The sequence below is a fragment of the Mastigoproctus giganteus genome, chromosome 2 (assembly GCF_048544385.1).
Source record: "Mastigoproctus giganteus isolate SK-2022 chromosome 2, ASM4854438v1, whole genome shotgun sequence".
Taxonomy (NCBI): domain Eukaryota; kingdom Metazoa; phylum Arthropoda; class Arachnida; order Uropygi; family Thelyphonidae; genus Mastigoproctus; species Mastigoproctus giganteus.
In genome coordinates, this window is record NC_143576.1 from 80496175 (window position 1) to 80513441 (window position 17267).

The window sequence follows — 17267 nt, forward strand, 5'->3', positions numbered from 1 at the left end:
CTTTCATCATTATTAAAAATTGCTTAACTTCGTCAATAAATTTTTCCGAGTCAATATCAGTTCTATAAGTTTGTAAAATTTTGTTCATACTTGTCATGTACTTGTCTTGATCTATATCTTTCTTTAAAAATATGTCAAACATATCTAATATGGCTAAATAGCTTTTCGCCCTTTCGTTAATTTCCAAAATTAGCTTACCGCAAATCACATTAAAAGTATTAACAATGAAATTTTCTTTTCCATGTAATATAATGTCATCATCGGATTGTGAAACTTCATCACTTTTTTTTTTTTTTTTTTTTAATTTTTTTTTTCATTCTTTTCTTCCCATCTTTAAATTGTGTCTCATCTGTTAATAAATTCGCTTCTTCATTTCAATGCCAATATAGTGTCAGCAGCAAAACTATTTCTTATATCTAAAATAAAACCAACTAAAGACTGTAACAAATTATTTGCTAATACCAAATCCATATTGAAATCTTGTAGAGATTTACTAGTTGTATTTATTCATTGTAAAATTTTGTTAAAATAGCTGTTTCTAAATTGTCAAAATTTTCAGCCAGTGATGAGTGCTCTAATTTAGAAATAGGTTTTTCATAAGGAGAAATGGATAGTTCAATTTGTTTATATCCACGTTTCAATGCCAATATAGCATCAGCTCTTGCGGACCACCTCGTTTCACTTAGTCTTAACTGTTAAAGATTTTTTTTCTAAATGTTTAAGGAGTATGTCCCATCTTCTTGTTGAAGATGAAAAGTAATTATATACATTTTGAACAAAACAAAAATATTGCACTGCTTCCGGACAAGATTCCGCAGCATAGTTGCCAATTAAATTTAAGGAATGACTAGAGCATGGTATGTAATGTGCAGAGGGACTATGTTTTTTCAGCCTAGCTTGTAAACCTGTATATTCACCTTTCATATTGGCAGTGTTATCATAGCTTTGCCTTCTGCACATTTTTATATCCAAAGATAATTCTTCTAATTTTTTTGATACTACCTCTTCTAAATATAATGAATTATGTTGTGTAATACTGATGAACCCAATAAATGTTTCTCTAATATCAGAATTTGCTGTAACGTACCTAATTATAATAGCTAGTTGGTCAATATGGGCAAAGTCTGGTGTTGAGTCAAGTATTATTGCAAAATAAGCAGCTTCCTTAATTTCAGATATTAATATTTCTCTTGTTTTATTAGCTATTAACTCTATGAATTCATAGGATTGATGATGGCTGCAATTTAATTTACTTTTTGACTTTTACTGGTTATGGATAAATTCCATGAACAATGACACAAGAAAAATTTTTAAAATCTTACACTCAAAAAATCTCACTTTGTGAAATATGACAAAATATGAATTACTTAGATTCATTTAAAGACATACAAATTTATTTCACCATGGACTGCATTCAGATTCTCATTAATGCTGTTATCCAGTACATGTAGTTCCCAACTTTAAGAGTTAATTCATTCCTGGCATGCACTCATAAAGCAGGAATTTATTTCGAATATATATAATGTTAAAAACAGGGGTTACGTTCTCAAAAATGAAATTAGTTAGCTAATTAGTTTATGTTTAAACAATGAATGATTTATCCAAAAAATGAAAACATAGCCAGTAAAATCAAGGAAATTATAATTTAAAGAAATTATTTATGACTTACAAATGTTAAAAGAATGTTTATTCTATACCATCATTGGCTAAATGCACACTCGTGGATCACTCACTGTTGGGTCGACACTTGTTGTTGGTTGGTTGCACAAGGAGTCGTCTTCAGAAATACTTCAAAAGGCGTTTGTTTCCAAGATAATCTCTTCTCTTTTCTTTATAAATTTCACAATAGCATGCATAAGCATTTACATCGCAACTAACTAAAACGATACATGCAACTAACACGATTCAGGCTGAGTATCAAGTTTACAAAGCTTTAAAAAAAAAAAAGGAATGAAGAGAAGATTCTGAAAATTTATTTATGTTTTTTATATGACTGAAGATTGCAGTGAAGGGTTGTTGTTGTTATTGGGTTTTTAGGAGCATTAGCAACTAAGGCCATATTGCTCCGGTGCAGTGGTCATTCCCTGACCTTTCCGCATCCTCCGTATTTGGTGGTGACGGGCTCGAACCCCGGTCTAATCAGCAGTGAAGGGGAAACACATTTCACCATAATAACGTAAAAACCCACACAAATCCAGCTATCGGTATTTTCGCAAAAGCAATAACATCGAGTTTACTACCAGTTTATAACTGATTGCACTAACATTAAAGCCCAATAAACCGGAAAATGCAAATTGCTTTTGTTTTATTATCGTAACCTCCAGAAATGTGCTTTAGAAAAATATCACAAAGGCATTCACAAAATTGATTCATATAACAGAACATACACTGACGAGCCAAAACATTATAACCAGCCAGTCGTTATGAAAATCGAAGCAACTGCAGGTGAACTATGGCATGTGCGTGGGTTGGGACAGAGTATAAAAAACACCTGATACTGAGCTCCATTAATCAGTGTTACTCTTATTCTTCAGATGGGAAAAGCAGCGGACTTTAGTGAGTTTGACAAAGGCCAAATCGTAATGGCCAGACAACTGGGTCAGAGCATATCTGAAACAGCACAACTGGTGGAGTGCTCACAGTAAGCCGTGGTTAGTACCTACCGAAAGTGGTCTGAGGAGGGGGAACCCACGAACTGCCAGCGAGGTATTGGACGACCACGACTCATCAATGCTCGAGGTGAGCAAAGGCTCTCCCGGATGGTATGTGGCAACAGAAGAGCAACTGTGGCACAATTCACCAGTAATTGGAATGCTGGTGATGGAAGTAATATGTCACAACACACAGTACATCGAACTCTGGGGCTGCATAGCTGCACACCTCCGAGTGCCCACGCTAACCACGATTCACCAGCAAATAGCAACTATAATAGGCACGCAAGCATCAAAACTGGACCTTGAGTGATTGGAAAAAGGTCATCTGGTCCGATGAATCACGTTTCCTGTTGCACCATGTGGGCGGCCAGTACGTGTGCATCATTTACCTGGGGAAGTGATGGTGCCTGGATACACCGTGGGACAAAAACAAGCCAGTGGCAGCGGTGTCCAGTAATCCATGTTCCGGGCACTCTCATGTCTACCACCTACCTAAACATCATTTCTGACCAGGTACACCCTTTCATGGCAACGGTCTACCTCTCTGGTGGTGTCATCTTTCAGAAGGATAATGTGCCATGCCACACTGTCCAGATTGTTCGAGACTGGTTCACAGAACATGAAGAAGACTTCCAGGTATTGCCCTGGCCTCCAAATTCCCCAGACATCAATCCCATTGAGCATCTGTGATTTGTGTTGGAACAGCAACTCCGATCTGCGGCTTCTCAACCACAGACCTTACAGGAGTTAAAGGATCTGCTGGTTACGTGTGTTGGTACCAGATACCACAAGACACATTTAGAAATCTTGTAGCGTCCATGCCTCGCCAGGTACAAGCTGTTTTGGCTGCACGTGGAGAACCAACATTATATTAGGAGGTTGGTGGTCATAGTACAACACAATAGGTGGTCATAAATAATACAATTTACATTATAAAAATGACCTTTTAGAGAGATAAATGACTTAGTTATATAGTGATAATTTCAACTTCTGAGGTCTTGGAACGAATAACTAAAAATCAATGTCTTATTGGGTTCATGTTATGATATTTTCGTGATATAATGGTGTCTCTGGAACAGATTAATATCGTAAAGTGGGGCGAACTGTATTGTATAGCTACGCACATGGTTTGAAATGTGGTATTTATGAATGTTTAACATTCAATTTTTGCAATTAATGTTCATATTTTTGATTTTGTTGATACTTGAAAAAAAAAAAACTCATAAATACCCGGGAACTCGTAAAGCAGGAACTGCCTGTACACTTAAAATATTCAATTTATTTAAACTTTTTCCTATTACATTTATTTCTAATAAATTACTTTTAATATTATTTAAAAACTTAGATTTTCCTATATATATACCATTCAAACACAGCAGGTTCAAAAATATATCATTACAGAATGCAAGCCCTGCCTTTTTCATTATTTCTTAAGGAGAAATGTTTGCTTTATGCAGTACTTTTTTTCAGGAGCATACACTGCATTAAACATGAACTTATTTACACAAAACTGTTATATTTATGTTGTGCAACAATAAAATCAAAATCCTTACTTCGGTCTCCTCCTGGGAGGCTGAAATTTCTCATTGTCAGTAACATAATAAATAGCCTTTTTCACCATGTGTGTGGTATGCGTAAAAACAGACGTTTCTTCCTCATCACTACTGTCATCTGCCCAGTGTGTTTCCTCATCTTTCTCAGCAGGACGTTTTTTAGTAGATACACAATTTTCACACTTGAACAAAAAATTATAACCACACTGGAATAAGACTTTGCAAAAGATATTTCACATAATTAAAATCTACTAAACAATTTTTATAATAATATCATAATAATATAACATTTCAATACAAAAAAAATATTAAAAATCTAAAAATCCAAACAATATCAATAAAATATATATACAAAGTATGAATAAAATGAGGTGAAAAGTAAAACTGAGTGATAAAAGTTATATGACAGTTCTACTTAAGCATGCAAAGCAGCAGCAAAGGACACAAAAGTATATATATATATATATATGTGTGGTAGAAGTAATAAAACTACTGAAAATCAGGTAGTGAATTACACAAAATGCCAAAACTAGTAGAAGACAGACAAGTATTCAAAGTATTCTTGTATGTAAAGGCGGTAACCAGGGTCTCCCTATATGCCTCCTAGTCATCTAAAGGCAATGTGCCAAGGCCGGCATTTAAAGAAAAAAAAAAAGATCTAATGAAATGTTTGTATCTTTATGTGTATATTAATGTGTGTTTTGTTGTATGTTGTAAGCCAGCACCTGGCATTTAGCAGTCAGGGGGCAGGAGAACAAAGGCTCTCCTACCCCCGAATCCTGTCCCACGCCACAGGAAGGCAGCCAGGTTCTACTATCAAGAGACATGTACTGAGGTTGTCACAAGAAACTCAAAATAATTTAGAAAGGAAGAAGGGAAAAGGGGCAAGAGGATGAAAAAAAAGGAACAGAAGAGAAGAGGAATACAGATATCCTCTAGAAATATAAGCAGAAGAATATAAAAGAGAAAAGTAAGAAGACTACAAGGAACATGTAATTAAAAACTAATCATCAGCTGTTATGCATATATATATATACAATCAATTGTACCCAGTAATCATAATAAACTCAGTCATAATATCAACCATTAGGGCAGATAATAACTTAAAATCAAATTTTAAACTCCAAAAACAACAAGGCAAGAATCATACCAAAAAGCAATCGAAAGACTCCAAATCAATAAGATTACAAAACCTAGAAAAACTTACAACTAAAACAGCCAATCAATCAGCAAAACCCCCAACAACACGATTAATGCAAGATAACACATAACAAGGTAATTAATCTAATACCACTTCCAAAACCCAAGACACAATCAGAGAGCAAGTCCAAATAGACAACTTAAAATTTAACTTAACAATAATTAAGCAGTATTTTACATTTTAACTAGTGATAGTCTGAACCCAACCCCGACACCAGAAAACTGGGATCAGGGTCAAGCCAGCAAACACAAATACAGGCTGTCATGACAGAGACATCCAAACAAAACAAGGAGAAAACAATGATGTTGAGAATCCTCAACCAGTACTGATAGCAATTTACTAAACAGTCATGGCAACTTCTATAAAATTCAAGTTCAGTTGAAACTATCAGCACAAACAAATAAATAGAAGTTAAAACAGGTCATAAAATCTAAAACCCTTTATGCAGCAACTCGCATAAAATCATTTTAAATAAGTTCAGGTTTAAACAACTATTAAGGTTATTAAGACAACACAACCCCTGCTGCCAAAAACATATGACCCAAGCTATGGGTGAAAGATCCACTAAAACCTCGAATCATCTGCTTAAAAATAATTAGCATAAACAATTCATCAACAGAACAAGGTGAATTAACAAAATAAAAAAGAAAAGAAAAAAATACAGTTAGCCAACTAAATGCAATGGCCTTCTGCAACCCACAGAGACAACAAAATAATATTTACATTATTAACAACATAGTAATTTTATAAACCTTAGAAGACAGTTCATGACATTATCATAATATACAGTTGGAGCCATGTAAGGTGCAGAGACTGCAAAATTCAATTTACATTATTAACAACACAGTAAATTTAAATCCTCATAAAAGAAAATTCACAAAACTAATTGAAGTATGCTAAAGAAGCTTACATAGCTACTACTAATAATAAGCTAGAAATACCATACAAAACATCAAGTAATGATCAAAATACATTTAAACAATTGTACAAGATAATTTAGCATTAAACAATAATTCAACAAGATAAAAGTTTATTGCCACTCGCAGTAGGCAACAAAAACAAAACAAAAAAAAATTTACATTAATTAATTATTATATAAATCATTATATACAGAAAAACTAGATCTATAGCCGACGACAATAAGCAGAACCACTCATAAAAAAAAAAAGTTGAAGACAGACAGAAGAAAAAGGAAGAATTCAAGACAGAAGATAGATAAAAAGAATGATAATATCTTATATGATATGATGAATTAAATCAAATTATAGGCTGAATTGATAAGCCAAATTAGAGGAGAGGGCACTGCAAAGCATGTAATTAATTAAATATTTATAGGACTAGCAAGCATCTGATAAAGGTGGAATAATTTAGTTAATATAGTTGGCGGGGGATAAAATTACAAACTTTTAAATCTGATGCAAGCGATAAATAAATATTGATACATAATACAGGTATTTCACGATGGGGCTATACTGCTTATGTATCAATGCCTGTGTTTCTAGGCATACCCGTATTTGTGGAAGGAAAGAGAATTAAGCGTCAAAAAAAAAAAAAAAAAAAATTTTTTTTTTTTTTTAACTGAAAGGAGAGCAAATAATCAGAACTTCCACAAAGATGGGTAAGGTAGTAATAGGTAAATATAGGTAGAAAGATAGGTAAGGCATTTACATATCTCCGCTGAATATTTTCCTGTGTCAACAATATACTGCTCATTACTCAGAAATTCTAGGTATCTATTTTTTACTTTAATTGAAAGAGGCCTCTGTTCTTAGGATTCATTACAGGAAAATAATTCAGCTTTACTAAGATGGATAAAACAACAAGCTTTGGGTAAAAATTCTTCAATATTAAAAAAAAAAAAAAAAAATACAAGCAAAAAATAAGTTAAAAATAAAGTAAATAAATCACCAAAAGCTTTCGGACTTAAGTGGTCCTTCCACAGATGGGAAATGAGCATTATTACAAAATTAATAAAGAATATCAGGTGCCCAGCCATGGTGGTCGTGAGATGTGAAACGCATGACACAGGTGTAGATAACAATCAACTGTTGGAACTAAAGGCTTGTGGTTGTAATTGCAGTGCTTGGGTATGCTGTGTGCAGCAGTGTTTATCATTCAGGAGGATGGTTGCTTCGATGATGGGATGGATGTATCCTCCTTTGTTCCAGTTAAAGGCATAACAACAACACGAAATGTGGAGCAATTCCAACCAGACAAGACGACAGTAGTGGTGGGATTGGTCGATAATCTCAAGGTCGCGGTGTGGGTCAATGTCGTGCTGGGTAGACCAGAAGTGCTCCGTGATCATTGAGTGTTCCAAATCCGCAGAACAGACTACTGTCTCATGTTCAGAGACTCGATCTTTGAGTCTCCTGCAAGTTTCACCAACATAGCAACCAGTGCAGTCACAGCAGGAAATGCGGTACGCCGAACCGCTTCACAAAGGGGGGGGGGAGACTGTGTTTTTATCCTCAAGACAAGGGACTGCAATTTCCTGCCTGGTAGCTGCAAGCACTTTATCCAGTAAGTCTGTAAAACTTTAGAGAGCTGTTGTGACAGGTCCAGGTAGTAGGAAATAAAGGCAGTTGAGGAGGGGTCATCGCTACGTTCAGCCCTAGGATTTGCTGCGTGGTCACGGGCCTGCAGATCACACCTATCCAAGGCACTGGTAGGGTAGATGCACTTAGCCAAGTCTGCTTTTACTCTAACAATCTCAGCGTGCCTCACATCCACAGAACTGGAGTGGGTCCAGATGCAGGTCAGTAGAGCTCGCACAGTATGGAGAAGCTGACTGAGCATGTGCTGACCGGTAGTTGGACAGCACATATCGGTTTGTGGTGGACCAAGGTCTTTAAGTGCATGCCCTCGCACCGAACATGGGTATCCAAAAAGGGAAGAGCATTGCCTGACTCCACCTCAATGGTGAACTGAATAAAGGGGCGACAGAGAGTTGAGGTGTCACAAAAGTCAGTGTTCTGACCCGCGGGAAATGATGACAAACACATTGTCGACATAGCAACATCAAAAGGCAACAGGACCTACAAATTACCTAACAGAGGTGAAAGCAGATTAGCAACAAACTTTGACAACTTGTACATCAGGGAGCCACAACAGGAGACGAGAGATCACAAGGGGGCACCTTGCTTGTGGACCTTCAGTAAGCCGTAAAACTGTGGAATCTGGCATCCATGTAGACGCCAGCTAAAACAAATATGAATAACATGCTGTACGGGTATCACAGCATAAATGGCACCCCGGGACCAAAAATGACCACACGGGACCCGTCTCTTCATAACAAAGGTCACTTAGCATACAATGCCGCCACACCACTAGGGAATAAAAACATAAGTAAAGAAACAAATAACCTTAAACAACTAAACAATGAAGATATCGGGATACACACACAACAAATAAAACAACTCAAATTCAAAAAATGCAATAGCAAACTCTGTAAAACCTGTCCCAACATGCACAGCATACACCATATAAATTCTAAAGACGCACCAACATTCTGTCACACCAAAAACGTAATTTACCTAATCACATGCAGGATATGTGGGATACAATACATTGGACAAACAAGTACAGAGCTCCACCTTCGGATGAACCTTCACAGATCGCAAATAAACAAATACGACGAAAACACCGCAAAAGTCGGCAAGCAAAACAGGAGAGACAAATACATCAACGAAATCGAATAGACATTTCCAAATGCATGACTTCGCCAACGCATCCATTGCCATTCTGACCATTATCAATAACAACACACAAAGAGGAATCATGGAGGATATGTTCCATGACTATATAAATCCCTATATCCATATGGATTGAACAATCGATTCAACGGAAGGAACTTCGCATTCACCAGCCCAGAAATATGTACTTACAGCATTTTCCAGATCAGTAAAAACTGGCAATATAACGGAATTAAAAACGGAAAAATACAAGAATACAATAAAAACAACTACAAAATACCATTAAATATCAATGATTTCAAAAAACTCCTAACACAATGGGACACAGACCCCATAAACATTAAAAATATACACAATACACTATTCTCCCTTAAAAAAAGTAAACTTAGAGCACTTAGCAAAATATACCAAAGCAAAAAACCCAGAACATACACCTCAACAATATAGTTGAAGACATATTTAAATTTAGAATAGGCATAAAATTCAACGAACACACTAAAAAAAGAGTACTGCATAATAAAATACCAAAACCGTTTATACGACACAGTTAATATTGGTAACATCATTAATAATAACAATAGTTACCTACCCATCAAAAACACACAAATAAAAATTAGATACAGATACACCAAGCCAATAAGGACTAACTATCTGCAATTACAAAAACACAAATAAAAATTAGATACAGATACACCAAGCCAATATAGCACTAACTATCTGCAATTACAAAAACACCATTGATAAAATGAATGAAGAAGAACAACCATGTCACTGCCAGGAAAGTAGATATAAAAAATTCATCAATACACATTACAAGCATATAGTAACAGGAGACCTCAATATCATCAAAGACAAAACACTAAGAGAAACAATGAAAAAGGGTGCAAAATTCAGAACTAACACCCCAATTAGGCTGGAATATATAAAAAAAATCAATATACACAGATCTGCTAGAATTTGCATTCAAAGCTGCATACAAAAACAACGAACCTATAGAATCATTTCAAAGCTGGATAAACGCCAATACTGAAAACATATTAGACCATTTCAGGGAAAACATAACACTACAAAAAAACACTACATGATAAAATATCATAACACTACATGATAAAAATTTATCATAACACTACATGATAAAAATAACAAGCAATTAAATTTAAGAACTATCAACAACAAAATTAAAGAAATACAAAACAAATTCATTATCACCAGAACTGACAAAGCAAACAATAATTTCAGTATTATTTGCAAAAGATTCTACATTGAAGCTATTAAGGAGGAACTCCATAACAATGAAACATACAAGTACATAGACACCAATCCACACAGCATCAGCAAAAAAATTTTGGCCATGCATAAAAAACTTAAAATTAAAATAGACAGGATGCAATACCCCTACATATACTGGATTCCAAAATATCACAAGATGCCTACAGGAAAAAGATTCATTACTTTAGGAAAAAATAGCTACATCAAGTATACCAGTAAGATCACGGAAGATAAATTAAAAAACATCACCAAGGAAATCAAGAACACCAGAATTATCAACAACAACAAAGAATATTTGGACGACATTAAAAAACATAACAATAGTATAAAAAGTATAAACACATACGATTTCAAAAACCTCTTTACAAGCATAGCACACGACAATCTAATAGAAGTCCTACAAATATATTACCAAAAATATCACAATATCTTACAATGCAAAAAACAATACTGGAATGACCTCACAAAAATCAGCGTCAAAGGCAACTACATACTAATGGGAGGCAAAACATATATGCAATGCAGGGGGATAGCTATGGAATCAAGCAGTTCATGCGCCATAGCTAACCTCTACCTACACCACTATGAAAGTAACATCACAGAAAATATTAAATTCTATAGATATATAGATGACGTACTCGTGATCAACTATGACAACTTTACAAATGTAGCAAAGAATACCTACCTAACAGACTTAAAAATTGAATGTACAAATCCGGATAACAACCAACAAGCTGTCTACTTAGACAGCGAAATTGCCAACAACCCAGACAAAATATACACACATCACGATGATAAAAGAGACCATTTTAATTTCGAAACAATAAAACTCACACACTGGGAGAGTAACATAGCAAAGCATATACACGGTAATACTATAAGAAATCAAACAAACAGACTTTTAAAAATCTGCAACAATATAGATAGTGTAAATATGGCAATACAAAAACTCATCAAAACCCTGGATATAAACAAAATTCCCAAACAATACAGTAGGTATCACATAAAAACTGCCATATAAGCAAATATTAGAAAACACCACCCCAATGTAGACCCACATACATTCATCAAAAACCAACTAAAAATAAAATAGTATTTACTCAGAAAAAGTATCCCTATGTTTATAAGGTTTATTGCACTCAGGCGAGGCTTATCGCCTGACTGCACTACAACCTATTGCCAAATTTACCCCCCACCAACACACCTATATATAAAAAAAAAACATGTAAAAATAATGTAAATACACATGTAAATAAGATTTAATCCACATGTTAACACAACCTATATAAAGTTTAAAATTCATCCATCCAACAACAACAAACCTCCATAGAATGCACTGGCATGAAAATCGGGGACATAGACCAATGAGCCATCAGCACACAGAGTAATTAGTTAGCACGACTGCGCTGTAATAATAGCTACCCATAAAAACAAATAGAAGGCGGGAAAACCCCCTTTTTACTCAACGGCCTCCACTGGAGTACAATACTACGTAAGTAGTAGTATTACAATATAGAATACTTACTCGTTGGGCTTTGTGTACCCTATCACAGTTTGCTGAAGAGATCGATAAAAAATAAACTAGTAATATTTAAATAAATAAAAATTAAGTATTAATTTAAAAATTTAAGAAAATTAACCTAAAAATAGAAGAAATTAAGAAAATAAATATTTAAATTTAAAAAAAAAAAAAAAATTTAAGAAAATTAACCTGAAAATATAAACTAAAATAGCAAAACTGGTATAGGTACAGACAGAAACGAGTAAGTATGAGGCATTACATCAAAAAGGGCTGTCAATCCACTCAAAGCCTCGATGAAGTAGGGGATTGACGACCACGTGGGGTAATGCAATAAGTTATATTATTATATAAATTTGTACAGTCTTTAAGATTTAGTATTATTATATAAATTTATACAGAAATTAAGATTTAATAATTATCTTGCTACAGGTAAAATGTTTTCATTAGTAAAATGTTATGAAAAATCATTATCATTTAGCATTATACTTTTTATCTTAACTCAAAATGTATAGGCCATTTGTATGAACACTAATACTTATATGAAAAACACCAATAATCGGTAACAATCTACAATTAAACGTGTATGTATATGTGTATATATATATAATGTTTGTTTATATATTAATATTACGTTTAGATGTATGTATTCTTTTGTATTTTAATCCTTCTTTTGTGCATCGTTAATGCCATTATTTTTTGCCGTATTGGCCAATTGAACATTATACGTGCCAGTACATATTCGTTTCTAATTGTTCGAATTTTTGATTGTTACCTGTTATTGGTGGTTTTTACATATAGGCATTAGTGTTCATACAATTCTGGTCATTAAGCTAGCCTTATTTAGGTCATCTTAATTCCACATGGCCTATACATATTAGGTTTAGAAGTTTATGCTTAATGATAATGAATTTTCATGACAAATTACTGATGAAGTTTTTTTTTTTTTTATCTGTAGCAAAAGGTAATTACTAGTTATTACTAACAGTATACTTCTATTTTATTACTATTATACATTTTTACTATAATACATTTTCGCATTCCATCACGAGGCATTACATCAAAAGGGCTGTCGATCCACTCAAAGTCCCCGACGAAGTAGGAGATTGACGGCCACATGATGGAATGCAAAAATGTATTATAGTTAAAATGTATAATAGTAATAAAATAGAAGTATACTGTTAATAATAACTAGTAATTACCTTTTGCTACAGATAAAAAAAAAATTTTCATTAGTAATTTGCCATGAAAATTCATTATCATTAAGCATAAACTTCTAAACCTAATATGTATAGGCCATGCGGAATTAAGATGACCTAAATAAGGCTAGCTTAATGACCAGAATTGTATGAACTTGTTATTTATTGTTATTTGGTTTTTTTAGGAGCATTAGCAACTAAGGCCATATTGCTCCGGAGATATGCGGTGGTCATTCCGTATTTGGTGGTGACGGGCTCGAACCCCGGTTTAATCAAGAAGCGTGTGCTACGCACTGCTGCTCCTTCCCACCTGGCTACGGAGGCGCAATTGTATGAACACTAACGCTTATATGTAAAAACCACCAATAACAGGTAACAATCAAAAATTCGAACAATTAGAAATGTGTATACATATATGTGTGTATATATATATATATATATATAAGACATTGATATTTATACGAAATATATTTTCACATCTCCAATGTGAAGGCACTTCTGAATCTAAGATTGCTCCTATTATTACAATTAACGCCCTAATTACCTCTTCTGCTGCCTTTTTAAATATAATTATATAAATTCTATCACCCATGTACTGTGTTCATTTTTAGCTGCAATTTCTCTTCTACCCTCATTTCTGTAAGTCAGTATTAGATACTGACTTACTTTCTGCATCAGTATTAATAAATAGACTATCATTATTATAAAAATTCCTACATCTACATATATGCGTTAATGTAGATGCAGGAGTTTATCAGTAATCTGTACAGGATCATCAACAGTTATACCATTCAGTATACTAATATGGTGGTATACTAATATAATAATACAATAATGTGGACAATTAAATCAAAAGATGAGAAAAGGATTGAAAGTGCTGAAATGAATTTTTTTCACCGAACCAGTGACTATAGATTATTAGACAAGAAGAAAAGTTCTGCTATTCACAAAGAATTAGGTACTGATTCAATAATAGATAGAATCTACAAATACAGAGGAAAATGGATTAATCATTTGGGCTGGATGCCCAGCGATTACCAAAGAAGGTTATGAAATATCGGCCAGGTGGAAGAAAAAATCAAGGACATCCGAAGAAAAGATGGACTGAGGCCGGAACAGGCCATCTGGCCTAAATCCTTGAAAGGATGATGATGATGAGTATACTAATATGATTCATCCCTTTCTTTCTAGTATTAATATGCCCTAAGAACTTACTTGATTGCACATAAGTTTATACTTATTATATGACTCTGTATCCTCTGACAATTTATAATCATCATATGCATTTTTCTTCTCTACCACTAAGCTCAGTTCATATCTTAAACTATATCTATTAGTGAGTATAAAATGCTTTGTGTTACCTCTCTAAACATCTGCCATTTTTAATTTACATTTTTCAACATCAGCTGGTCCCTCTGAAAAAGAGTTTAAAAAATGTCTGATCCCATTACTGATGAGAAAAGGATTGAAAGTTGATTCTTTATAAAAACTTTACTCTCAACAGCAGTTATTTCTCTGAATAAATCCCACGTAAATATACTATGATCACTGCACCTAAAGATTCCTTTATTAAAGATTCTTAATATATGAAGAATCACTGCTGACAACCATATCAAGAATATTGCTTTCTTTTGTTGCCTCTCTAAAGAGCTGCCAACTTGTAAGTTCCAATCACTATCTGAAAGTTAAAATCCCCCAAGATAAGACATTCTAATTTGCTGGCCTACTCTATTTGTCTGTATAACTGTTCATTATACTCATCATTCATTTTCCCTATAATTTGCTTCTACTCTCATTTTTGTTATCCTAGCACATATGTTACACAAGACTGACAACCTGTGTTTACTGGTTGTACTGCTTTAGAATCCATGTACTTCTTAACCAACAGTATCATCCCTCCTCTCATGTCTGTCCTTTCTGTACACATTATAATCACCATATTAGAATTCTGCATTTCCAGTATCAGAGTGACATCAAATTTTTGCTATGCCTACAATGTCAGCATTTGATGACTCAAACAATACTCCAAACTATTGACCATAGTGTGTCTAATAACCAAATTTATTGACTATACTCCTAGCATTAATGTATAAGCAAATGAATGTGTGCCTGTTTTATGTTTTCAGCATCTCTTATGTAGCCCACATAATTGCTAGTTCCACATGGACTAGGCAATTATACAGGCTGTAGTGTTCTTGTCACAGCTTGTAATCCTTTCCCCCAAACCCCTGCTTTTCGAGCTCCGCATGTCAAAATAGAAGCAATGCAAGAATTAATTCTACCTGTCCATGGCTGTCATTAAATTACTAGTCTGTGTGTCCAGACACCAAACTAACAGTTCTCCAACCCACTTAAAACTGCCTCAACAGCATAAGCAAATATTCTTGCAATACAAGATATGAAGGTGCAGAAGTTAATTATAAACAATAAGCACTGAATTAGTATTATATTACAAAAAACATAAATTACTCATCATTAAATTGATTCTAACCTCTAAGCCCAAAAAGCCTCTTTCGTGAGCAAGAGAAACCTGAGGAGATACTTCAAACCATTCTGGAGAATTCCCCAAGAGATTTTTCAATGTGTGAACAGAAGACACAGTTACAGCTCCAGAACATCTTGCAATAATGACAGCCTATTTAAAAAAAAATAAAAAATAAAAAATGACATGGCAAATTTGAAAAATTTGATTATTACTAAAAGTTAGAAAGCAAAAAAGTTCAAGGCTAATAAAATTAAAGATATTAAAAGCACTTTTAATAAAATCCTGTGGGACCACTTCATAATTTGGAACATGACGTGTGCATGATTTCTAAATTACTTCTAAAAAATGTTTTAGTTAAGTAATGATATTATTGAAATGTTATGAAATCTCAAAAACTGTAGTATTCTAATTCTAGGTTCAAGTTAATTAGAATTTCACTTTATTATACATGAAATAAATAAATTTAATATAAGGCCTGAAGAAATCATTTTAACCCTCAATACTATCAATGAGGCCAAATACAACCTAGAAGTGATATTTTTGTTTTAGTTTGTTTCTCTGCATATAGACAAAAAAACATCATGCCACTCCAGGTAAGAATACAAAAAGATGTGTATTGTTTTCCAGGTTACAATGGTGCTGTACAACAGTGACCCCATTATACTAAGTTATGTTACCTTTAATATTTGAAATGTCTGTTTGTGAAATCAAACTTAAATATATGGTAATATAGAAACTCTCAGTGACATATGTGTGAAAAGTGAATAAAGAAACCTGGACTGCAATCATAATACTGGATATAAAATTTCAAACATAAATAGCAAATTGAATGAAAATAATATTTCAAGTGGTTTCTATTCTGGTTGTAATGGATACATTATTTAGAGAGGCTGAATTTGCTATCTGAGCATTATTGATTGTTCATAGGTGCAACTAGTATCTCCAATATTTGGGGAGGGAAGGGAGCAAAAGTTGAAAAACACAACTTCAAGTAAGAGCCCCAAAATGTCTTAGGACCCCTAATTGACCTAAATCCATCACTATGTTACAAAAAGAAATTAAAAGATCTTATTGCAAGATTATATTTCCGAAATGAAAAATGTGGACAGAATCTGTCAATGTGTCTGCATTATTTTTTATATATTTAATCTCTTCATTTCTCATTTTTATATAAATTAAACTTGTGTATAAACAATATTAAAGCTATGAAGTGTGAAAATGCAACCAACTGAGAGCTATTCAAAACTGATAAGTTTTTTTGAAAAATTTTGCAGTATTTACTTAATTAATGTAATGAATATGTTCAACAAATAGTTTTAATGGTCCAAGTCACATTCATTAACATATTTTTAAATTTAGTTAAGGATTAGTAGAATAACAGTAGCCCCATGCAGAGATGAAAGTGATTCTTGCACTAATAGAACAGTAGTTTGCAAACTTTTTGGCTGAAGTACCCCCCCCCCCTGGAATTCAGCAAGGTCCTCAGATATCCCCTAAGATTATCATAGACATAAACGCTAAGAAAGGGACATTTTTCAGTTTTTTTATGTGTGAACTGTATTATAGTAGAAGCAAAACATAACTGCCACTCTTAAAATTTTAGACTAAAAAATGTAGGTATTATTAAGACTCCATATTAAAAAATAAAAAACATACCCACTGAATCTTGCTGAAATTAAGTGTCAAAACTGA

The 17267-nt window shown here is 33.7% G+C and overlaps 1 protein-coding gene across 1 annotated transcript in view; it reads right to left on the reverse strand.

Annotated features, from left to right (window-relative positions):
* LOC150089359 (NBAS subunit of NRZ tethering complex-like) overlaps positions 1-17267 on the reverse strand; it is a 1057261-nt gene that overhangs the window by 888028 nt on the left and 151966 nt on the right. The window contains exons 13-14 of the mRNA XM_090389247.1: positions 15582-15725; positions 4208-4389 (exon numbers count right to left, since the gene is read on the reverse strand). Coding sequence (XP_090245373.1) covers positions 4208-4389; positions 15582-15725 — 326 coding nt within the window. The remainder of the gene's footprint in view (positions 1-4207; positions 4390-15581; positions 15726-17267) is intronic.